Raw genomic sequence first — 25,068 nt, 5'->3', positions numbered from 1 at the left:
TCTTAAATAGAATTCTTAACAGCTGTGTATTAATACCTTCTTTCTGAATTCAAACGTCAATCCCAATCTTGCACTAATCAACCTCTGTAATTTGGTGCCTGCTTGCTAAATCTAGTCTAAGGATTACTCTTAAGGGTACAGTGCATCTCAACCATCTATCTTTAACACAGCTGTCCTATGGATATCTCTAAATTCTGTTAAGTCTTGCTATAACTGATGTTGCAACTGCAGTATTCTCTGCTACATCTGTGGACATGGAGAACTGAGTTTGAATAAATAATAGTAACCAAAACAAGACCGGAAGTAAAATGTACCTGGTGCTATTTGAAGATACGGCATTTAATATTTCATGGACAAAGAACAAATACTAACATTGTTTTAAAGGGCTATTTGTACAATAATATGTCTTTTGCAAAATGCCCCACCATAAGTATTCTTACCTTATTTCTAGATTTTTTTCTTTTTCCTTTATTTTGAATTGCTTCTAATTTTTCATTCAAAAGGTCAGCAATACCTTTTGCATCTCTGCTGTCTATATATTCGCCAAGAACATTTTTCTTTAAAAAAAAAAATTGTAATATATTACCCATGCTCTACACTGAATAGAAAATCTCTTACTTTCAGATAAAATTCAAGAGGAATCCAGGGAGGAAGACAATTGCTTTAGTAGGTTGATTTACGATTCATAGACATATTTTTGTCTCCATTTAAACAATACTAATTGTCTATAGTAAGAACCACTCTTAGATGCTAGTTTTCAAAACTACACAAATTTTGTCTCGATCCTTAAAGAAACCTGAAATAGTTACAACTTTCTCATATTTATTCAGCTAAGTATTTAATGTAGACGGCAATTACAAAGTCCATCACTTCGTAATCTATGTTCATGAAATCTGTCAGTGTGGGTTGCTAGTTTTGAGACCTGAAAAGCCATTACTCTTTACCACAGAAAAGTCTCATTGAATTTGATGGGATTGTGTGAGGAAGGATTTCTAGAACTTCCCATAAGAGATTCAGTTAAAAAAAGGAAAGGAAAGCATAATTAAAAGAAGTGGCTTAACTATCAGAATGCATTGAATACTTTCTCTTCAGCATTAATAAATTTAAAAAGATGACTGTAATATTCTTGAAATTCAATAGTTTTACAAGAATAAAGGCAATTTCCTAGAACTACCTGGATACTTTTCAATTTTTTAATTTATTACTACTAATCTGTTAACAGAAAATGTTGATCTCGGTCACACTGATAACTGAAATGGTTTGATATGGTTTAGTTTTGAGACAGAACACAACTAAATATTTTTAATCAAATTTCTATCTTAAAATACATTATCTAAGTCAAAATTATAGGGAAATGCTATGATTACATTGAAAGAATATTTCTCCTTAGCCAAAATGAAGTTGTTCACACTTCATTTAGAGAGGGACTTTCCCTGCTTTTGGTAGCTCGTGGTGGAATTGGTAAAGGTTGAAAAACATTTTGTCACATAAGGCCCCTGCAAAATTACACCCTGGTTCTGGTTAAGGCCACATTTTAGTTACCGTTCTATTAATTTACAATTTATTATTTTTCAGTAACACATTATTACTGTATCATTGTCCTACTATTTTAATATTATTGAAATTGATTATTATTGTATCTCCCAAATATCTAAATAATACACTTTAATGTATTACAGAAATAGTCTCTTAAGTCTTAATGTAAAATGAAATACATCTACGAACACTACCCGCTCGCCAGTGTACACAAAGGAGCCACTTTACCTTTGTTCCTTGGTAGGGGTAAAACTTAACAGTAGGGTAGGCTCTGATATCAGCAGTTTGACAGGTCTGAGCATATGTCTGACAGTCTACTTTTCCAGCTTTTACTTTTCCTTTAATTGTCTAAAAAGAAATGTTTATTAGAAACAAACTTCAAGTTTTCATGGGTGACTGTAAGCAAATAACTTGAATAAGCGAGCAGTGCACCTAAAAGTAAATGAAAAATGTTGCTCAAATCTTTTAAATATCTCAGAGTAGTTGCTTGCTTGCTTCTTAGGCTATTAACTTTGTATTGGAAGTCACTGCATATTCAGCGGAGCACTTCTACTTGAATTCAGGGCAAAGCACATCACAGTTCCAAAGGTCACCCCATCATAAACTGAAATCTGTCTCAAAAGAGGGTCTGTGTGTGTGTGTCTGTGCAAGAGACAATGCGTACTGGCAAGTGGGACGTAAAAGCATGGACTTTCAATGAGAAGGAGGTTTATTGCGGGGTACACAAGTTTTGGATGATTGCCAAGAAATGAAATGCTGATGAATTATATTTTAACCATTATGAGTATAACAATCTGCTAATACAGTTAAAAACCTACCCTTGCAAGGATCTCAAATTCAGGAGCAAAATTTTGGCAAGGTCCACACCAAGGAGCATAAAAATCAATGACCCAGTGATCTTTTCCATTCAGAACTTTTTCTGTGAAACTCTGAGGAGTCAGGTCTACAGACACTTGTGGTAAGTATCTGCGGAAAGGAAGAATAACAGTCATAATCCATTCAAAACTTTAAATGTATCCAAATTCCATTTAAGCACAAGACAAATTTCTGAATTTAAGAATATTAGTAGTCTAGAAATCCCTACTTCGCACTTTGTACTATAGAAGAATCACTTTTTAAAAGTGGTAGACAAAATAATAATATGGTCTTCAGAAAATCATAGAATCATTTAGGTTGGAAAAGACCTTTAAGATCATCCAGTCCAACCATTAACCTACACTACCAAGTCCACACTAAACCAATCAAGGGTAGACTAGACTAAACCATGTCCCCAAGTGCCACATCTACCCGTTTTTTGAATACTTCCAGGGATGGTGACTCCACCACCTCTCTGGACAGCCTGTTCCAATTCTTGACCACCCTTTCCATAAAGAGATTTTTCCTAATTTCCAACCTAAACCTCCCCTGGTGCAGCTTGAGCCCATTTCTTTTCATCCTACTTCTAACTACTTGGGAGAAGAGACCAACACCCATATCACTACAACCTCCTTTCAGGTAGTTGTAGAGAGCGATAAGGTCTCCCCTCAGCCTCCTCTTCTCCAGGCTAAACAACCCCAGTTCCTTCAGCCACTCCTCATAAGGCCTGTGCTCCAGACCCTTCACCAGCTTTGTTGCCCGCCTCTGAACACGCTCCAGCACCTCAATGTCTTTCTTGTATTGAGGGGCCCAAAACTGGACGCAGTATTCCAGGTGTGGCCTCACCAGCGCCGAGTACAGGGGAACAATCACCTCCCTGCTCCTGCTGGACACACTATTCCTGACACAAGCCAGGATGCTGTTGGCCTTCTTGGCCACCTGGGCACACTGCTGGCTCATGTTCAGCCGGCTGTCTAAATGGGTGGACAGTAAGTAGTATGCTATTAACGGTTGGAGTGGATGATCTTAAAGGTCTTTTCCAACCTAAACGATTCTATGATTCTATGATTTCTCCACATTTTAAAAGCTTGAGTTAAAAGGTATGGAAACTTTAACATCTTAAATTAAGCAATACATATACCTGTTTCAAATTCTTCATTTATATAGCATTTAAGTATTAATTTCTCCTAGCAAGTAATCTATATAAGCAGCTTGTGAACAAAGTTTAATGCAGTAACTTACCCCAATGCCCAGCCTCTCAGTGAATATGAATCTCTGTGCCATCCATTGTAGCTACTATAAAAAGATTAAAAAGAAAACAAAAGTCCAGTTGCACAGTAGTTTGAATTAGATTTGGGGAAAAAAAAGCCCAAACCACCACCAAACCCCACTCTGTAGAGTGGAGATGATGAAATAATGAACTTAAATGCATGTGTTTTAGGATATACTTCTACCTTGCTTTCAAATCTGAATAAATAAGTCTCATTAATACAATTCAAAGACACAGAATTAAGCACTAGAAGATAAAAAGAAGAGAAGAAAACTCTAGTGTCAAGAGAGTAAGAAACTTGGTTTGGAGCACATAAGTTTTGATAACTAGAACTATTTTGAATGAAGGATCTTTGGTAATAACTCCAGATAAAACTGCAGGCTCTAAGAAACATGAGAATTGAAATATCTTAATATATTTTATAATTGATGTTCATTCATTACAATAAACAGTTATTAATTATACACATTTCCCTCAATTTGCCAGTAGAAAAGCCAGGCAAACTGGTTACTTGGACAAGGATTTATTATTTGGACTTTCAGGGCATTACTTAGTTTTGAAATTCCAGTGACAAGTTAGAAAAAAAGATTAATTCAGGAATCATATCCACTAATTTACAACTTTATAATGAAGTATTTTTCAATAAAGTTACCTGGTAAAAATCTGACTTGACAGTTTTTGGTGATCTTTAGTTTAAGAGACAAATTTCCTTATTTTTTCAGGAAATAGCTGACTCATGATTAGAAATTTGGCACTTAACAGTCATATTCTCCAATTTAGTTGTTTTCAACAAGAAAAAAAATTCTGCTTTTAAGAGAAACTTTATCTAGAAGAACTGAATAAAAGCAAGCAGTCCAATGATGAAAGCTACTGAAGTCTAATATTACGCACTACAATGAAGAGGCATTACAATTTATTATCTGCCAGCATTTAATAGATTTCCAATTTGTAAAATAATGAAGTAACACATCTGCTATTTCAGACTGTTATCTATCTACAAATATGCATGTGCTTCCTGAAATCCCTGGATCTTCAAACAGTACTGTAAAATTGAGGGGACAGGCTGTTTGGTTTTGGCCAGATTTCATTCCCCATAGAATTTTTTGTTTTGTTTTGTTAAATGATTAATGTTTCCACACTGATGATACAATGAATGGGATGACTAGATATACAACAAAGTTTTTGCAACAGTGCTAACAGACTGTTGGCAGGGAGGATGATCAGATGGCTACATCACTCTGTTCTCTAAAGATAAAGCTCCAATCTACTACTACAAGGCCTACTAGTATTTCTATATTATATGATTTAAATAATCTACTTCAACAGGCAATTAAAGTTAGAAAACTGGCAATCAATAAAGAACAAGAAATAAAAATTAAGATTCCTGAGGCAGTCTCAGTTCAAATTACTGAAATGAAACAGCAAAATAAAATGGCACTGGTTTGAAGTAACAAAGTCAGTAACATCTAGGACAGTAGTATCGTAATAGCCTACTTCAATAGCTATGATGAACCTTTTCTACACAACAGGAGATGTATATTCATCTTGTTCCACATCATCTAACGCTTCCCAAACTGAAGTAAACTACTTACTAATATTGATGAGCTGCGTTTGATTTTTGAGGGAAGAGTCTTATTTCAGGATATCCCCGAACACTTTCTTGGTGACAGAAAGAGTAATATTTTTGACAGTCCACACTGCCTACATTGATTAATCCATTCAACATCTGAAAAAAGAAGAAAACCTACAATCAAATATCCTAATCAATAATACTACAGTTTTGGTAATACTTCAGAATTTAAGTCTTAATCACTTAGTTGGGGGGGAAAAAAAAGCAACAAAACAAACCGAGATCATCAAAAAGCTTTCTTCTTTCCTGTAAATGGGTCACTGGTATCTAATGGGAGCTAGCCACCCAGCTACATTCCCATCATGCACATATATTTTAGTATAAGCTGCATGCACATGGCTCCTACCTTGCCTCAAAGGTACATAGGAGTGTGGTTATTTAGTATAAGGGCTACCATATTACCATGTTTCATATCATAGACTCAGTAATTATGAGTAATTAGGATCCTGGTATAGTGCAGATATGCTATCACGCTTGCACAGTTGGCCTGTCTTGAACACAATGTATTTGTTGCAAAGGCCCAAATCACCTGGCATGGGCAGGGAAGCTGATGACTACTGAATGTGTACTATAGAGCTAATAATACTTCACAGACATTTGACCAGAATATAGAATCCTGGCTAGAACTCCTAGTCTAGGTGAGTTCTAAATGTCTGAAAGTCATGGACTTGTTTCCAAAGCACTATTTTTTTTGCCCAAAGTTTCTAGTTCAAATTCCTGGAAACATGTCCAGGAAAACCCAGATGGTTGTCACTAAAGTAATATTAACTTTGCAAATGAGAACACTGTGATGACCTTGCAAAACAAAACCACCCTCCCCAATCCCAACAATTCCATATTGAAGCATGTGTAATTCAGCTAACTGACAATCAGCCTCAAAGTATATGGTATTTAACATTTATTTACTTTTACTGAAGAAAACAAGATCTTAGAAAAAACCTTCCTAATATAGGAAATAATTAAGATGGGTAAGTTTTGGGCCTCTCAATACAAGAAAGACATTGAGGTGCTGGAGTGTGTTCAGAGAAGGGCAACAAGGCTGGTGAAGGGTCTGGAGCACAGGCCTTATGAGGAGCGGCTGAAGGAACTGGGGTTGTTTAGCCTGGAGAAGAGGAGGCTGAGGGGAGACCTTATCGCTCTCTACAACTGCCTGAAAGGAGGTTGTAGTGAGGTGGGTGTTGGGCTCTTCTCCCAAGTAGTTAGAGATAGGACGAGAGGAAATGGGCTCAAACTGCACCAGGGGAGGTTTACGTTGGATATTAGGAAAAATTTTTTCACAGAAAGGGTAGTCAAGAATTGGAACAGGCTGCCCAGAGAGGTGGTGGAGTCACCATCCCTGGAAGTGTTCAAAAAACAGGTAGATGTGGCACTTTGGGACATGGTTTAGTCTACTCTACCCTTGATTGGTTTAGTGTGGACTTGGTAGTGTAGGTTAATGGTTGGACTGGATGATCTTAAAGGTCTTTTCCAACCTAAACGATTCTATGATTGAACTCCTTTAATCTTAAATTCAAGTCAGACGTTTCACCAAGGTTTAAGTGCTATCTTAAAGATGACAAATGATCATAAAGAATACTGATAATAAAGTGGCAAATTATTTCAACCAATTCTTATCTAATTTATGGATATATCTTTTTTTCATATTTTGTTTTAAACAAATGCAGAGCTGTTGTCTATATAAAGCACTAAGCATCAAGGAAAATTAGTTACTCTAAAGTTTCTTAGATCTTGGAAAACACACTTGTATCAACAGGAGAAACTGGATTACTGTACCAATGTACTGAATCTTTAAAAAAAAAAAAAAAACCCCACAAAGAAAAACTTTGTATTTGAAACAATATAAAACTGTCAGGTAGGAATTCCTTGGTTTGCCTGCACTATTAATCACTAGACTTTCTTGGCTGACAAATCTCTATGACAGCAGTTGTACTGTCTCAGTAACTCCATGGAACAGGACACAAAAGCAGAAAGAATGTTTGAATGTCATTTACCCTGGCCATTTTTTTCCATTCTGGCATTAAAGCCTGACAAGGTCCACACCACGGAGCGTAGAAGTCAACCATCCAGATTTCCTCTCGTTTTCTTCTCTGAACTAATTCAGCAAATGTCTCTGGTGTTAGGGAGACCACCGAGGGATTCCTGAGATCCTAAGTAAAGACAGTTTATAGACACATACTTTGCAACAAGAAGTAAGCCTGTATCTAGTACCACCACATACAAACAGACAGTGCCAAATTCTGAGAATGTCCCTCTCAGTGAAATTTGCTTGCTGCTGTGATAGGGAAGACTCTACACTGCTGAAAAGCATGGAACATCAAGAGTCATCCCTTCAACCTAACAATCGTATGCCTGATTTGCTGAGAAGAGCTATCAAAAAAATATAGCCAAGGCTCCAAAAGGGAGGTTTTCTGTCTCTTCTCCATAAAAGGAGGCAAAAGGCAAGAAATTCAGCTTACCTGGCAAGAAGAGGCATTATGAGACTCAGCCATGCTATTCAGGCTGGGTTGCAGAAGAATACATATGGTGCACTAGGGGCCTCTGAGTATCAACTGAAAAAGACTGATCTCCACCTGTTCCTGCGTGTGTGCTCTTAAACCTGCTTTTTCTGGGCTGCCTGGAGAGAATGAACAGTCTCTTCAAAGAGTGGAAAATAGCCTGTGGACCTAGAAGTGGGAGAACCTGAATGCTGGAGGAAAGATGGGTGCCAGAAGTCTGGCAGCAACAATGATGAGTACCAATGATTTGCAGTTCTCTGAGTTATGAAAGTTCAAGAAGCAACTGAGAAGCGTGGAGGGCAGCAAGCTAACTGACAAAAATGTGAACCTCCTCCTACGTCAAGGTGTGTACGTGAGGCATTTCCACCTTAACACTACAGCACTTCATACTTTTAAGTACTTTATCCTCTCTATGAGATAGAAATCATTACTGTTACTTTGCAGATTGGAAGGGATCTTAAGTTATTTGGTAATGATCTCAAAGAAATAACTTGACAGAGTAGGGCAATTAATCCATTAGGTGTCAAGTCCCTGACTGACAGCTGCTGGATCACTTTTCTTGCCCAAGGTTTTTTCAATCTTTATCTTACTTGTCTAATTAATTTGGGGGGGTGGGGTGGTATCTTAGACTCTTCCAACTAAAGAACATGTTTGTGGATGAGCTGCATACAGAGGACGACTGCAACAAGGATTATAATTTACATACCTCTATGAACTCCAGGGTTATAATTTACATACCTCTATAAACTCCAAGATCTGCTCAGCAGAGTGATGTCCCTCATATTCATGAACATCAGACTGATTGAACACAACGGTTGTTGGGTAAGCTCGAATGTTATGCTAACAAAACAGACAATAAGAAATTGCAAGGCATTACTAGGTTTCTTGTACTTTCCTTTAACTGCCATCAGTATTGGTGGCTCACAGCTGCTAACCTATCCAGTTTGTACAGTACAACTGCTCAGACTTACATGTAGATGGGAGTTTGAAACCATTACAAACCAGTACAGAAAAGATGCCAATTGTATTCAGAGGTGGCATAGTTTGTTCTGAATTTAAAAGCCAGCCAGCAGTTCTTTTGCCATGCTCCACAAAAACAGGAATTAATCCATGGGCCTTCTAAGCCTTAACTTTAAAGCTATTCCCAGTTTTCAGGTGAAAACACTTGTACTGTATGAATAACTGTATTGTTTACTATTGAACACCGATGTTTCCATTATTTGAATTCTTCACTGTGTAAACACATCTAAATAAAACTTTTAAAAGCTTGTTCTTTTTCGCTCATTTTTCATGTGCTTTAAGACATTCACATTTTAAAGATAAATACATTCTAACATAAAAAGCTCTTGTGAACAATAAAATGTGTAGTTGCAGGAAAGCTGTCAAAATGTAGTATTTTCTGGAATTCAGGAAAAGTTATGTCAGCGATTTCTACCATGATAAATTAATTGAAGCAAAAGTTAAGCAAATTTAAACATGGAAACCTGGACAAGATTTAAAAAAATTTTTTTTCAGTGCATTACTGTATCTTTAAATAAGTGTAAACTGATACGTAATAAGCTTTCTTTTACTTTGAAATTGAACCTTCACTTCTTAAGTGCTAAAAAACAAAAAAGCCAAGTCAGTTAGGGTGAACTGAATTAGAATTGGTTTTGCAGACATCTTCAAAAAGTGTATCAATGTAAAACTTACATTTTTAAATGTTTTACTGTTTTTTATCCCCCTATCTGAAGAACAAAAAGCATGCATGTATGTATTTATATACACACTAGAAAAAACTTTCTGGGTCCGCATTCTTTTTTTTCTCTTTAAAAAACCAGGAATTATTAAATTCTGACATTTCCAGAGTCTTCCAATAACACTATGAAATCAGAGCAAAACGTGACCTGTATTTTGCATTAAAATGTTATCTGTAGTGGTTACAAAGTTTGCTCCTTTGAAAAAAATAATGATACAGTGTCCTGTTTGGTTTACTACCCTTTAAGAAAGTCGTATGAAAGAACAAGCATTGTCTGCCCCCACTCCCCGACCCCCAACTAGAAGAAAATAATATTCTTTGAAAGGGTGGGTTTTTTTTTTTTTTTTTTTAGTTCCTGCAGCTTACCATGTTGCAAAGCCCTTCATGGACAGTACAGTCTAGTGTTCCAAATTTAAGCTGACCATAGAGATGTTTTGATGCTTTTCTCAGCTCTGGTAACAAAGCTCGACAGGGAGGACACCACTAAAAAACAAAATGCAAGTAAGCGCAATTGCTTTCCCCGCAGTTGGCTCTCAGGAGAATGTAAGCTGCTTGAGATGAATAATGTGCTGCTTTGACAACAGACTCCACTAAATACAAAACCCACACAGTCTAGGAACTAGTGCTGCCAAGGAATGAGAAATTACAATACCATCTCATGATGCTGAAGGACACTTTCAAGATACCGCTACTATTTTGTTCCATAGTTAAACAACAGACTTTAGAAGAAGGGAAATATAGATACTAAATATTTACCGGTGCAAAGAAATCCACAAGCCATGGTTCCTTGTCTTTGTCAGGAAAATTCTGAGGTCCCAGTGTGATAACATGAGAGTTGACACTTTCTTTGGCAAATGCAACAATGTCATATAAAATCTTCTTTCCTTCAAAGAACAATGTAGAAAGGAAACTTTATTCTTCTCTATGAAAGATCTCATTAAAAAATTCAATGATAGCAACAGGAATCCTTCAGTTCCCTTGACTGATCTTTAATGACCTGCAATAAATGGAACAGGTACTGGCTTGCTTTTTCTCAGGAAGACAATGCTGAACTGTCCAAACCTATGTAAGAAAGACATACTCTAGGTGACAGTTGATATTTGGCTAAATATTAAACTGGATATCTACCTAATATTAGGCAAATAAATGTTTTATCGAAGAGAAAACATGGTTTTGTTAAACAAAATGAATGTTTTTTGTGACTGGACTGCTGGCTGTTTTACTATCTTACTAGCATTTGTTGGAATTAAAAAGTTACTATTCTAGACACACTTGCCTTGGCAAAGGTATTGACACAGTAAAGACTTCAAGCAAAATTAATTATATTGATAAATCACAGCTTTCTAGGTGTCACTGAAATTCCTGCTGACAGCTCTAATGGACTAAGATAAGTCTCTTCATACCCTTCATGTACATATTTGTCAGCAGAAATGAGAGTTTGTCTTAAAACGAACTGAGAATAAGAACTTCAGGGTAATTAAATCTGAAGTCACTGCACAACGACTTATTAAGATTTATTACTGTTCTTAGATCTTGAACTGTTGAAGCCCTTCAACATCGCATATAAAAAAAAGCCTGTTTCTTTCAAGTATTATATTGTTATAAATACTGGAGTTAGATGACAAACATTCTAGATGCCATCAACTTTGTAAATAGTAAACCAAACCATTTAGAAAAGAATGTATGTACTGTAGTCCAATGTATTTCTCTTATGCTATTTGTAATCTATGCCATTATAAAATTAAAAATGCTGTATGCATATGTCCCTTTCTTGGCTTCTCTGCAGGAGTGCAAATTTCAGAGTACATAAGGCTTTTCCCGGCAGCAGTCATTAGAGGTATGGGATCATCTTTCCCCCGCAGATACAACTAATCATTTCTACATGGTCAAAAACTTTTCTCCTTTCTTCTTTACTACAGTACTGAGGTTCTGACTTAATTCTAGCAAGCTGTTTTTAATACTTCAGAGGCTGAAAAATGATAACCTCATCTTGCATAATGGTCTTGTGCCACATTCTGAATGAAGCTACACCTACCGCTGCAAGCTACAGTTTTGCTTCAGGCTCCATTCTTCAACAGCATTTTTGAGTCCTTCCAGTGGTACACAGTAACATAGTTCCAACCTTTCCTGGAAGGAAACCGCTACTTTGGAAATGAAAGTAAGTGGTAAAAGTCTCAATATAGATTTTCTTGGATGGAAGTCAACAAAACATGGAATTCGTTGTAGTGCAGTGACACATGAAATCAAATCCAAGTTTCTCAAGTTGGCAGCACTGTATAACTAGCATGTTAAGCCTCTGTGAAGGGTGTGCCTTACAGCATTCTTTGGTTATCCTACTCAAAGCAGAAGCTGTCCTGATCAGCTGCAGAGTTTTGATTTGTATGTAATTATGTAAATGACGTTGAAATAGACAGAATAGTAAAGACAAAATACATCTCTTGCATCTGATGACTGCTTACCCGGGGTGGGGGGGGGTGGTGGGGGGAAACCACAAAGGAAATTTTAAGTTTGTACAAGGCTACAGTAAGGTCAGAGGAAAAATAGCAAATATTAAAACTACAAAACTGTTCTTTGGGAAAACAAATGCAGTTTGCCAAAGATAGTGTCATCTCAAAGTGATTATGTAATGATTTAAACTTGCCAACATTTCCCTTACCATGATGAATTTCATAATCTCCAGTTCCTTTTCCTTTGAAGACTGCTAAACAAGGCTGATAGACATATAGTTTGTTGCAGATCATTGGTGAGGAAAGACAGTCAAACTTGCCAACCTATTTAACAGACAGTGCCATTTTAATTAAGACATTCTAATTTATATAGATTAACATATTTTGAAATGCAGCAAGAGTTAGGATAGATTCGCTTAAAAAGAGGTAAAAGTATGGAAAAGTGGTAACCTTTTTATAAACAACAGAGATCTTAAGACAATCTTGTAACTATGATTTTCAAGGAAAACGACTAGCACAGCTATATTAGGTTTGCTAATTTTTGATTTAAATGCCAAAACAGGGAATAAAACCTTAAAGGATCCTTTTTTTTTTCCCCCTCTCTAAACAAAATAGCAAGAAAGCTAAAAAAGACACCATTTTTTTAAAATACATACCTCATAAAACAACACAATTCATCAGTCTTTAGTACAAAGTTTGAATTTGGTTTCTTTTTATTAAGAAAATTTTCAAGATAATTATAGGGGTTTCCGAGTAATTAAAATACAGTTTTATATACATCAATTTGATGTTGAAGTGTTAACTTTTAATTGTTAACCGAATGGGATCTGCAGCAACATTTCCCATGAGAGAGCAGATTTAAAAGATAATCTTTCCTAACTACTTTTAAATTATTCAAACTGTATGGGAAACTTCATTGCTTGCTTTAAAGTAAAAACTTTACTACAGGTCTACCAGATGATAGTATATCTCTTTCAGTACCAGAGGTGGCAGGTGGTAATAACAACTAATAATAATGAAAAACATACTGACTTGTTCTCTGAATGTAAATGGTATTTAACACTAGATGAATGAGCAGTCTTACCTGAATATGTTCATCTTTAAGTAAAAATTTAAGTTTCTTAAATTCCTGTACATTTGATTTATCACTCTCCCCAAACTGGAAGAAAAGCAGCCATCGATGGTGAGCCAGACGGTCCTATAAATGAAGAAAAAAAAAAAAAAAACAAAACCCAAGCCCACAACAAAAACACGGAGAAAAAAAAAATTATTCCCAGCTTACACCAACTTGTAAATTCCTTTTATGTTTTATAAAGGCAAATGCCCAATTATTCATCTGAACTCTGAGTGACCTCCTCCACTCAACAAATTCTTTCATGTAGTCCTTCCACTAAACTTCATTTTACTGCATCATAAGCATGAAAGAGGAAAAAATCTGAAAACAAGCTGGCTACATGCTACCCTCTATACTTTTTGTTTCCATGTGCATTTCCTATTGTAGATCAAGCTGCTAAGTGCTACTAAAAGTGTGAAAATACGTTTCCTCTTTTTTTTTTCCTCCAAGACATGAGTAACTGTTACGGCTTCTAATTTCAGTTCATACATAACTTATCATGGATTAACAAGTATTTTTTTCTTTCTTACATTACTGACAAAATACATTTAAAATAAAATTCTCTACAATGTAGTATATTTAAAAAATAACTAGAAAGTTACAATTGCAGAGTGAGTTGCAGAGTAAGTTGCAATGGCAATTTCTGCAGTTTTCTACTTGCCTATTAAATACATGCCCACCCCTTACTTTCGTTGTTTTGCTAAACAAGAGTAAATGTAGACAAACAGTGTTAAATAATTTTGGCTACAGAGGAGGGGGAAAAAAAAGTCATTTTCATTACATAAATACTAGGTTGTTGTATCAACTGGATTTGAAAAATGTAAAAAGTAATGATAAAAAATATAAAAATATATTATATAAAGAAATCTTAACTTTTGGCTTTTTAAATTTACCTCTAATGATGCTGCAGAGATAATTTCAAAGTCTGGCAGATGCTGCATTACTTCCTGATATATTTCTCTGGCATCCAAGGAGTTAAGAAACTAGGAAGAAAAGTTAACTGTTTACTATAAGGAATTACAAACTTCAACCTGATTGCTGATGATTAGTGCTCAAAGTGTCAGGGAAATTATTCTGATTTGTTCCTTTCCATCAACTGAAGAGTACAGTTAATAGTATGTTACTTGATCAACTTCTTTTTCATATATATAGTTTCAAAAATATAATTTTGGAATACTGCTTTTTAGCTTGTTTTCCCACAATATTAAACTCAACATACCGTATTTTGTCAAAACGTGTGCTAAAAGTCTCAAATTCAAATTTCAAACCAAATTTTCCATCAAGTTTACAAGATTTCCGATCTACTTTTACAGCTTTCCTTAACTGCACTGTACAGAGATTTAAGCTTCAGTAGATTTTTAAACTTAGGAAGTAATATGAATCAGTAACTCAGAGTTGGTAAGTTACAAGGTTGAAAGTACGTAGGTTTCAAATTTAATTCCCTCCTTTTAAAGAAATATATATAACAGCAGTGACAATAAAGGAACAAGCCATGCTTCAAACTGAGAAATGTGCCCCATCAACTACGGAAGTTAAAACTACCATACAAACGGAGGAGGAGGTTGCAATATTAGAGTATAGCCGAACAGCGTAATCCATACCGACAGACAATGTAGGAGTACTTTTATCACCCATGTCAGCACTCCGTTCAGAGTAGCATTTCCCAAACTTGTGATACCTGGGGCATATTCCTTCTGGAATAAAAACTAGCGGCATGTGGCAAATGTCCGAAGCTTGCCCAGGACAGCTGGGTAGCAGATTCAGAAGTAGCTCCTGGGGCTGTCACAGAGCACATCCCACCCCTGGATTCCCACAGCTGCTCCGGGAGGCTCCTGAGGAGGCCAGGCAGAGCTACAGGCTGCTGCTACTGCAGCGTGCTCCTGTTCACTCTCCCAGCACACCAGCAAACTGGGGACTCCCTCCAGGCATCGCTGCCTTAACAGCCACAAGGGATATAAGCTTATGCCAGGGCATACAAGCTTAGAAGAAAAAAGAAAAAAGCATCTTTTCAGTTGTATATAATCAATCTGGAAATTATTTATGCATTCCTTTGTCATTGTCATCACCTTATTTTATCTAAATACAGAATGGTTGAGAAACAACACGTACCAAAACACCTCCTTTCTCTTTGTTATTTATGGTGGCTCCAGGTGGAAAGTATGCTGTAGTACTAGACGAGATATCTAAATTATCACAAAGCTCACCCTGGGTGCCACAGTCCATCCAGCCTACATTAACAAGACCTTCCTGTAATTAAAAAAAAACCAAAAACCAAAACCACAAACCCACACAAACACACACAAAAACAAAGAGTATTTTTTAGTTCAGGTTCAGAAATGCTTTTGAAAATCCCAATACAAGCAATTAAATACAACATTTAGAAAATGGAAGGAGACCACATTGTAATCCATTAGTTAATATTCATTTATATTTTATAAAAGTCTTTAAAAATTTAATGTTATTCCAATAGCTACCAAGTCAAAATATTTCACCCTTCTGGAAGTTAATGGGTGAAATCTTGGTTCCACTAAACTCAGTGAGAGTTTTGGCTACAACTTTATGTTTTCATTTCTGTTATTTTGTTTTAACTATAGCAGGTAATGCTTTCAAAGTAAAACACTGCTTACCAACATGCCAGCTAGCTTAAGGCGTGTTTGGTAACTCAAGCAATCTGCAAAATAAAAGTTGTTTATTTACAAACAGAAAACTTGAAATTATTAATGCACTAAACCTACTCTTGTTTAGAGTTACCCCTTTCCTCCCTATAAAGGTGCCCATTTCAAAAGGCATGCTTGCTGGCTATTCGTCCAGTATTTCAGTGACTCGAAGTTGTAACATCTAGTAACCAGCACTTGATGGCTGTCTACTCTAGGTTAAAAATAACATGAATAACATTCTCTTGCTTCATCAGCACAGAATTCTCACACTGACCTTTAAAATTTCTTCTTAACCAATGTTTAAAAAATCCCCAAGAGGTATCTACATACTGTCTCGGAATGAGATTTCAATGGAAATATGAATTTTCTGTGATTCAAATAACAGCTCACTATAATAAGTACATCAAACGCTCTAATTACCCATCCAGACTTTGAACAGTTACCTTATCTGATGCAGATATTTTTCTGAAATAAGAAGATGCATCAACCTAACTTCAATTGGACCAAAGTTGAAAACTTAATAACAAGAGGACTGCAACTTGAAATCAAGCTATTTACAAATGTAAATCCAAGTCTGCAGCACTGGTTATTCAGTTCACAGAGCAAAGATCTCTTCATAAGACTGAGAAATCTTTATTTGTCAAAGGTGTAGCACGTTTACTTAGTTCTACCAGCTAACCAAGGCAACTTTCTCAGATACCGTAATCCAACACTGATCCCAAGAAAGTCAGTGACAAACGGCTACAAAAAATAATGCAAATCTTAACTCTGTCATGACATCAGTGGTAAGAGCCAATTACTATGTCCAAACCTAACTTAAGAGAAAATATTCAGTTAATTTTTGAGCACTGGTGGTTTAATCGGGAGATACATCCTTTCTTCTACTCAGCTATCATGACAAGCTGGCATGCACCTATGCAGTATCTGTCATTTCAGCTTGAGCTGGAAACTGAAGTCAGAGGCCTCTTCTGCCAGTTCCCTTCCTGAGGGGTTACGCTTGAGTGCTGCTGTAATGACTCACGTGACATTACAGAATCACAATAGCATAATCTTTCTATTAACATCCCTTTTGTCAAAGTGCCTCTAAAACAGGGTTTGAATGACCCACAGTCCAAATACTGCGATCATCTCAGATGTTTTACAACTTTTTATTGAAGCAAAAGAGATTATGCCACTGTCAGTAAAAGTACTTTTTTTCTGTTTGCTGTATTTGAAAAGTATTTAATACACCTACCCCCACGTTCAGCACAGAAGGTGATCAGCCAACCAACACCAGAAGCAAATGAAGTTTCAATGGCATTAACAAAGTTCCCTAAGTGAAACAATTTGCATCAGTTTGTGACTAGTTAAACGTGACTATTAAAAAAGCAGGTTTTATATTTACTTTAGCAAATTACAGTAAACTATTTTTAACCTCAAAAATAACACTTAGCAACAGCTGACAGATTCAGCTGTACACATAGTTTCTGCCATATTTTATATTGTAAAAGCAATTTCAAGAACAATACCCCAAGCAAAATATGTGAACATTACCTGCCCATAACTCAGTGACTGTGCTTGTAACATACTGCATGGCAAAGTTCTTTAAGCTCTCTTTTGACCTGTCTCCGTAATATTTCACTGGTTGCTACACAGAAGACAAAGAATGAAGTTTATAAAGTTAAAAAGAAGAAAGAAACACCCCAAAACCTACTGGGTTTTTGTAACAGTACTTAATGCAACCACGGGATTGCCCCCCTCCCCTTGCCTCAAACCTTAGCTCTAACAGTTCTCTCCCTCCCATATTGGAATGTTTGGAATTTAACTTTTATTTACATTTTGTAATGTGATTTCTTTCCAAGTCCAGTAACATAAGGATACTTTAGTCTGAGAAACACCAGCTCCCAATGATTATATTTCTATTTAAATAAAAATTGCTCACATCAGTCCATTTAGCATATGCACAGTCTCTGTGTTCAACCTCTCAAATCTTATCATTGTCAAAACATACCCAACTATTCAAGTGCAATTTGTATACCACCCTTGGCAGCACTGCTTAACAAGCAGTTATAAAGCATGACGTACATAACACAGCTAGCATGGAGGAAATCTCGTGGAAGGAATTTCCAAGTGTCTTTAGGTATCCGGTCATATTCTTCAGACTCAAAACCACAGACTATTCTTTGCATTTGAAAAGTTCATTACAACGCTATAAGTGAAACCGTTCAAGTAAACTTGTTGCTTTGCTATAGCACCACTGCCAACAGTAGCTTCCCAAATCAGAAGTGGTATGTTGCACGGTAAAATGACTCAAAAAAGCACTATATAAACCAGATACCTATTTTTGACGTTAACTTTCCATCTTAATTTAACCAAGGTGAAGGAAGAGAAAAAGTAATTTATTAAAAGGAAGATCTTTATATAAAGATCTATGATTGAAAATGCATTAAAGAAATACTCTTCACGATTTCCATCTTTCTAAAAACACTTCAAGTTTTATCACTCACCGTTCCAGTTTTGAAAACATACAGACTGGGATAACTGTTAATCCCTTTAATTCGACAAAGCATTCTATTATCTCCACAGTTGACAGCTCCAATGCGTATTACTCCATCCATCTCCTTAGCAAACTCCCTCCACTAGAGAAAAGGGAAAGATATAATAAAATATATATTAATATATAAATACATTCAATAAACATATTATTATATATTTAATAAATATAAATATATTAATACATCTATAAAGATATAATGAACAAAAATCAGCATATGTTTTATTCCTGGCATCTTGAATTGTTGTCTTTGGTTTCAGCTTGAGTGTAAAAATCCACTTCATTAAGTTTTATGTTGTTAAGAACAATAAATTTTTGAAGTTAATTTGCTTGTTATACATACCGTAGGTGCTAAGTCATGGCAGTGGGAGCATCGAGGAGAATAAAAATTCACAAACCACAGTTCTCCTGAGTTGACAGCAGCATCTAAATGGAGAGAAAAAAATTTTAAGTAACGCACATCTACAATGTAGTTATATCTAGAATGTACATTTTTACTATATTGTTTTCCCCAAGAGCTGAATTAAGTATTTATATGTCAGACACAGTAACTCAGATGGGATAAAGACTGCACCTACTTGCACATACTCGCTGTTGTAGGCAAGTGCACAAAAATCGTATTTCAGAGGATATCAGCACCCTGACCTTCAACATCTGTTCTATTAATTAAGAATAAATTTACTCTCTACAGTTTAACCTAGCTGAAATGTGTGATAGTGTAAGTCTGGTTACCTTAAAAAAAAAAAACCAAACCACAGGTTCTAAAAGATTTTTACCCACTAGAACTTTCCATTTCCTTGTATCACTTCATGTATTTTCTAGATTCCACCAGGCAATCTTTTTAAGCTGAATCCCTGTCTAATAGGTGAAAATGCAATTTAAAAATCCAAGTTAATATAATTACTAGAAAAGTCAAGGGAAACATAATTAAATACTCTTCCTTATAAAAGAAAGCAACAGCAACAAAATATACACACACAGAGGTTATCAGCTTGAATTACATGGCTTTCAGTTTCTCCATTTTTGGACATAATTTTTATAGTAAATTTTCTAAGTTATATTTGCCTATATTAAAATATCCTCACAAACAAGCCAACTAAGGAACGTGTAGATTCTGCAAATCAATTAACCAAAGCAAGACCAGGTTCTCATGGAAAGCGTCATGAAGTACTGCTATTAGAACAGTTTACAAAACTGGTTCAGCATGTAGATCCAGTCTGTACAAAGGAAACTGTACTCAAACTGCAGATAAAAAAAAAAAAAATTACACAAAATCCAGTATTTTTTTCTCTAGTCTCTTTTAGTTATAAACATCTTAGCTATAATTTTAAAAGAAATGGATTATGTCCTCACTGAAAACATTATCTTTCCAGACCTTGTTTTACTTAGCTGTGTTTTTAGTATCTGGTGTCACCTTCTGGTCTTGAACCTCTTGTGCAAGGCACAATTGACTGGATTTCACAGAAAAAAAATAATAGAAATATAACAGAACTTTTCCATCATGTGCATTTTTAGACAACAGACCAAAAAAATAGTAATGATAAATTAGGAGAAACAAAATTTTAATTCAAATAATTTCCTCTTACAGATTTCACAAAATATCTTTCAATAGATCTAAACTGTTTACTGATATTGATCTATTTTCTGACTGGCATTTACCGGGAAGCATTAAGGGTTTGGTTTGGGTTTTTTTTGTTTTCTCATCTGAGGAAGATCTTCTGACAGTTTTTTGTATAGATATGTAATGGAAGTCTACAGATACACAGCTCAGAATATAAAAATTGTTACTTTGGGTTGCCATATTGTCAAACAGATAGCTATTTACTTAAAACTTACCAAATTCTCCTCTATCCAATGTTATAATTTCAGGATCATCGTCATAAATACCTATTAAAAAAACCCCAAAATTGCTTTTTATTTTTGCCATCTTTAAAAATGAAGAAACAAACTATCATCTTATTCACAAGAGAGAAAACAGAAGACAGTACACTTCAATTGAAGTAGTAAGCTGGCAAAGATAGTTTTTACAACAAAACTGTATTTGTTTAGTAATATGTAACCGTAGTTCAATCTCTTGCAAACTGCCACACCCTCATGCTACAAAAGCCACCATCAGAACAGAAAAGTTCTTTTGATGTTTTAGTAGACCAGCCACCTAGTGAGCAGAGAACTTGAACTACCACTGTTATGGCAAGAGTATTAGAAATAACATCAACCAGTTGTCAGATTAAAATTCATGAAGCTTCAGCTCTCAGTGAGACAGCTATACGTGATGTCTGGAAACTTTCACTTCTTCTCTCAGCCTCAGGTATCTGAACTATTCAGATCACAAAGGCATTTCAGCCACAAGCTTTTCCACTAACACAATGTGTGAATGTAGTGGGATAACGTTGGCAGAATAAAGGTAAGGAAGACAGCTTTTCTAAAATGCTAACCAATCCTACCTAGAACATCACTACAAAACAGTCTGCTACTTCAAGTACACAAGAAAAGCAGCGCAGAGATACCAAAAATACTATTAGACAGCATTATATTACGCTACTATGGCTACAGATCTTTTACAGAACCTAACATGGTGAGATGCCATTTCACCTGAGGTATACAAGGATCAAATGCAAATAAATAATGAGAGAAATTAATTTCTACAGGTGACAAGGTACTTTTTGTATTACTATCCATGTATATATCATGTAATATAACACATACACTTACTCATACAGATATATAAAAAATATCTGTATTTTTTCATATACATATAAACATAAAAATATAGATACAGATACTCTCCAAATGACTGGTAAACAGACATTCAAAGATATTGTTTCTCAACCAAGCAGTGCAATTTCAGAGAGATAAAACCTCTTAAATCTATTTATTTGAAGAAGTTTTAGGATAATTTCCATATTTTCCTGTGATAGTTGTGCCTCTGGTTTATTCAATTTCAATTTGCACAGACATTAATTTTTTAGAGACTGGGACATATTAAATCAAACTACACCAGAAAAAAATTTTGCCAAGGTGGAGGTTCATTTCAGCTTCTTCTTGTGTATCAATCAAACCATGTTCCTCAGCTCCCTATTTTAGCTTACTCCTGTTACAGCAGGTCTGAGAACAGTTAATCTCAGCCTTTCCCTACAACTACCTAAAATTTGTTGAGACAAACATTAAATAACTTGTTTCAGGATCATTTTAGGTATGATTCTGTTATCATTTTTTCATTTTTTGCTACCTCTTTACTGATCTCTAATTGTATAACTGCATAAAAAATAGGCTTGAAACTACAAATATCTCTCAAAATCCACTTGAGAACACTTTATCTAAACAAAAAAGGTCTTCCTGCATTTAAGAATTAAAAAGAATACTGATGAAACATTAACACTGGAATTTAAGTTAAAAAAAAAAAAAGCTTTGCACTTAAAAAAAAAAAAACACAAGAAGTTAAATGGCCAATCAAAAGGTAAGCAGCAGGAACAAAAGGCTAGGTAAATAGATTATTACATTTTCGGTATTTTTGGGTAGCCATTAACACGGTAAATGAAAGACTGGGTCAACAGCGAGAGAAAATGACAGCTACAGGAGAACAACAAGCAGGCAGAAACATGGAGAGGATACATCAGAAACGCGTAAAAAGATCTGATACAGATCTGCATATTGCATTTACTTGTGACTGTTTTAAGCAAATCGCAAACATACATCATAACTTACCAAAATCATAGCGATAAAAGTGCCAGCTTTCATAACGACCTCCTTGTTGCTGATCTGCAAGACCTTTCTCTCCGTATTTATCATACTTCTTCCGTAGATCTTCGTCTTTAAGTACTTCATAGGCTCTATTTATTTTCAAAAAATTTTCATGTGCATTTGGATCATTCTATTTAAGGAAAACTATAATTAGTAAGTAATTAATAAAGCATATTGTACATATAATGCTGAGAAAATAATCTTTAGAAATGCTTTTATATCCCTACTAAAGATGTCAGTTGTGATGCGAGCAGACATTACACAGTGATCTCCAAAAAAACTACAGTAAAATTTTCCTTTCCTGAAGCCAGATGCATCTTCCGCTCACTTCTTCATCCTCACTAAAGTACCAACTGAAATGCAAAGTGAACTGATAGGAGGCGGTAACATTCTCCAGTGATCCCTCTTCTTTCAACTCTCTCTCTTCAGTGGAAGAAAAAAAGAAAAGTACTCAAGAATGAAGACTTATCATTTCCTCTATGATCTTTTCTACTCCCCTAGAATCTCCACTCATGCAGTTTGAAAATCTCTGCCATAAAGACAGATTCATCCCTTCTGATCTTATGGTGTGACAGAGGCCCCTTTTTTTATTTAAAAAGCATTCTGGTTCTGGGTAGCTTTGGAATTAGAATGGTGAAAAATCTGAAGACATATTTTGAACCCCAGTTTGCGTTCTGAGCTGGTGCAGTATAACAGTGGTGAGCAAAGTCTGTAGCACTCTACTACCCTTTTAACTTCTGTTTACACGTTCTATTCAAAAGACACTTTTTTGAAAAGATTCTTGACTTATTTACCCAGATACACATGAAATGAATTACCATTGTGGAATTTGTCTAATACCGTCTTTAAAGTTGAAAATAACCTGTTGAAGAATCTTTAGTAGTATCTTAGTAGTATTCACATAGTTGGAAACTACAGAATCTGACCCAAAAATATTATTTTGAAAGGTAGCAACACAGGGAAAACAAAACTTGCAGTTAATAGCTACAAGTTGGTATTTCTAACTTTGTTGAGATTTCGCTTTCTCTTTGAGCTCTGTCATGTTCAAACCCATTGCAAAACATGAGCGCCTCAGAGGCTTCAACAAACCCTGTGCAGGCAGGCCTTGAGCTCAGATGGAACATCACTGTCTTCTGGGGCTCTGTGCAGGTGCAGTTGCACATATAAAGATCCAAACCCTTCTATTTGCTGTGAATTTCTGATTATTTCAGGAAATCTTGAAGAAAAACTCATGACATTTATATTTAAAAATTATTTCTTTGTACTTTGGAAAATACGGTAGCACAGACTGAGCCACTCCCAGTCTTCTCTCTCTAGTTAGTCTAGAGCTCCTTACTACCCTCCCTTGTTATGCCTTGGCAGTCCCTGAATTTCTGCTTGGTCCTGTTTGATACTTGGAGACTGATGTCTCAGTACAGGCTGGCGGTGTTTGCTGTTTAGAAGAGACTTCATGCTAGGGAAACAGTAAGTTCCCCTAAGCTGAACAGAAAGAGACAAACTCATCAGTTTACCAACAAGGTAATATGGTACAGACTAAGTTCTCCGCTATTTACAAAAATACAATTGAGAATGATCTTGCCTCATTTTTTTGCTACAGCAATTTAATACAGCCCAAATTCAACACAACTCTGTATGACTAGTCTATCCCTTTTATAAATTTTCTCTGCAGAAAATCTGAGCTGAACCATATTGTCAGGTGGTCACATTACTTCACAAGAACAGAGAAACATTTTAGATAAATTAAAACCACTTTTTGTTTAAACATTAAGACCAATTAACAACTTTGACCTGTTAAAGATGTAACTTACCTGATTTTTATCAGGGTGCAACTTCAATGCCAGTTTTTTGAATGCTTGTCGTATTTCTCTACTACTTGCTTCTTTAGATACTCCAAGTAAACTATAGTAGTCCTGATCAGTGCACACAAGAACTATTACACACACTAAAACTAGCAATAAAGATCTTTTCAAATATCTAATATAACCTGCTTTGGATACTAAGAACTCCATTATGAAGCTTTTGGAAAGTTCACAGGTTCCGATTCGAGCAGGCTTTGGGAAGGGTCTCCAGTAAATCCACCAACGTCCAGAGATACAGTCGTACTTAAGACAGAGCTCTTCAAAATGCTGGTTGTCCTACTTCACATCATGAGTCTTGCAAAAGTTAGAACCTATAAGGCGGCGGGGGTGGGGAGGGAGCAATTAAGTACAATTTCCTACTTATTCAATAAATACACGTTAGTAAAGAACCCCATTGCCCGCTTGCACAGACTGCACATGAAGTTTCTTGATAGCTAATTACCTGCTTTCTGAAGACCACACAAGTGACAGACCATCTCTTGATTAAGTATATTGTGAATGAAGCAATCATGCAACGCTTTAAATACCAGCCACTTGTGTCACGTTAAAAAAAAAAAAGCGGTTTTCATACGGCTCACTTTCCCTTCAAACTTACTTTTGGTACCGCAGGGGAACATCTCCGGGAAGGACCGGTGGCTCTGAGCCAGCAGCCGCCCGGGGCGGAGGGCTGCTCGTCAAGGAGACGGCGGACGCCCCTGGCAGATAACGCCGGGCAGACCCGGAGGACCCGCGCCTGGAGCCGCCGCGGCGCAGGGGGCCGGCGGGACGCGGGGATGCGCCGCCCGCCGCGGCGAGGCGGGAGGTAACGGCCCCCCGAGGCCGGGGGGCGGCCGCGCTGCGGCGGGAGAAGGGGTGCGCGGCCAGGGACCGCCGCCGGGGCGGGGCTGCCAAGCGGTCCCCTCCCCTCCCCGCTGGCGCGGCCTCGGTGCGGGGCGAGCCCCGGGCAAGCGGCGCGGCGCGGCGCTTACCGGGCTGCAGGGAGGGCAGCGGCAGCGGCACCGGCCGGCGGCTCGGAGCGGCGGAGGGAGCGGGCCGGGCGCGGAGCAGCATGGGACGGCGGCGCCTTCACCCCGGCGCCGGGCGGAAGGGCGGCCCGTGCCGGGATCCGGCTCTGGGCCGGAGGCGGGCGGGGCGGCTGCGGGGCTGACGTGGCCGCCGCGCCCGCCTCGGGCGGGGGCTCGGCTCCTCCCGGC

The 25,068-nt window shown here is 36.8% G+C and overlaps 1 protein-coding gene across 1 annotated transcript; it reads right to left on the bottom strand.

Annotated features, from left to right (window-relative positions):
• Positions 1–386: 386 nt before the first annotated feature.
• On the bottom strand, positions 387–24,025 carry DNAJC10 (DnaJ heat shock protein family (Hsp40) member C10). The gene is made up of 21 exons (XM_075710469.1): positions 23,825–24,025; positions 21,981–22,146; positions 20,112–20,162; positions 18,619–18,701; positions 18,229–18,360; positions 17,276–17,369; positions 16,977–17,054; positions 15,713–15,756; positions 15,195–15,332; positions 13,979–14,068; positions 13,056–13,169; positions 12,181–12,295; positions 10,281–10,408; positions 9,891–10,007; positions 8,525–8,626; positions 7,283–7,438; positions 5,254–5,387; positions 3,634–3,687; positions 2,355–2,502; positions 1,765–1,884; positions 387–557 (listed from the first exon to the last, which is right to left on the bottom strand). Exons 1-21 carry the CDS (start codon positions 24,023–24,025, stop codon positions 387–389), a joined length of 2,436 nt encoding a protein of 811 aa, XP_075566584.1.
• Positions 24,026–25,068: the final 1,043 nt, after the last annotated feature.

This window comes from Pelecanus crispus, chromosome 5 (assembly GCF_030463565.1).
Source record: "Pelecanus crispus isolate bPelCri1 chromosome 5, bPelCri1.pri, whole genome shotgun sequence".
NCBI lineage: Eukaryota > Metazoa > Chordata > Aves > Pelecaniformes > Pelecanidae > Pelecanus > Pelecanus crispus.
The sequence above is the reverse complement of the archived record's forward strand: the minus strand, read 5'-3'. Positions and strand labels throughout refer to the sequence as shown.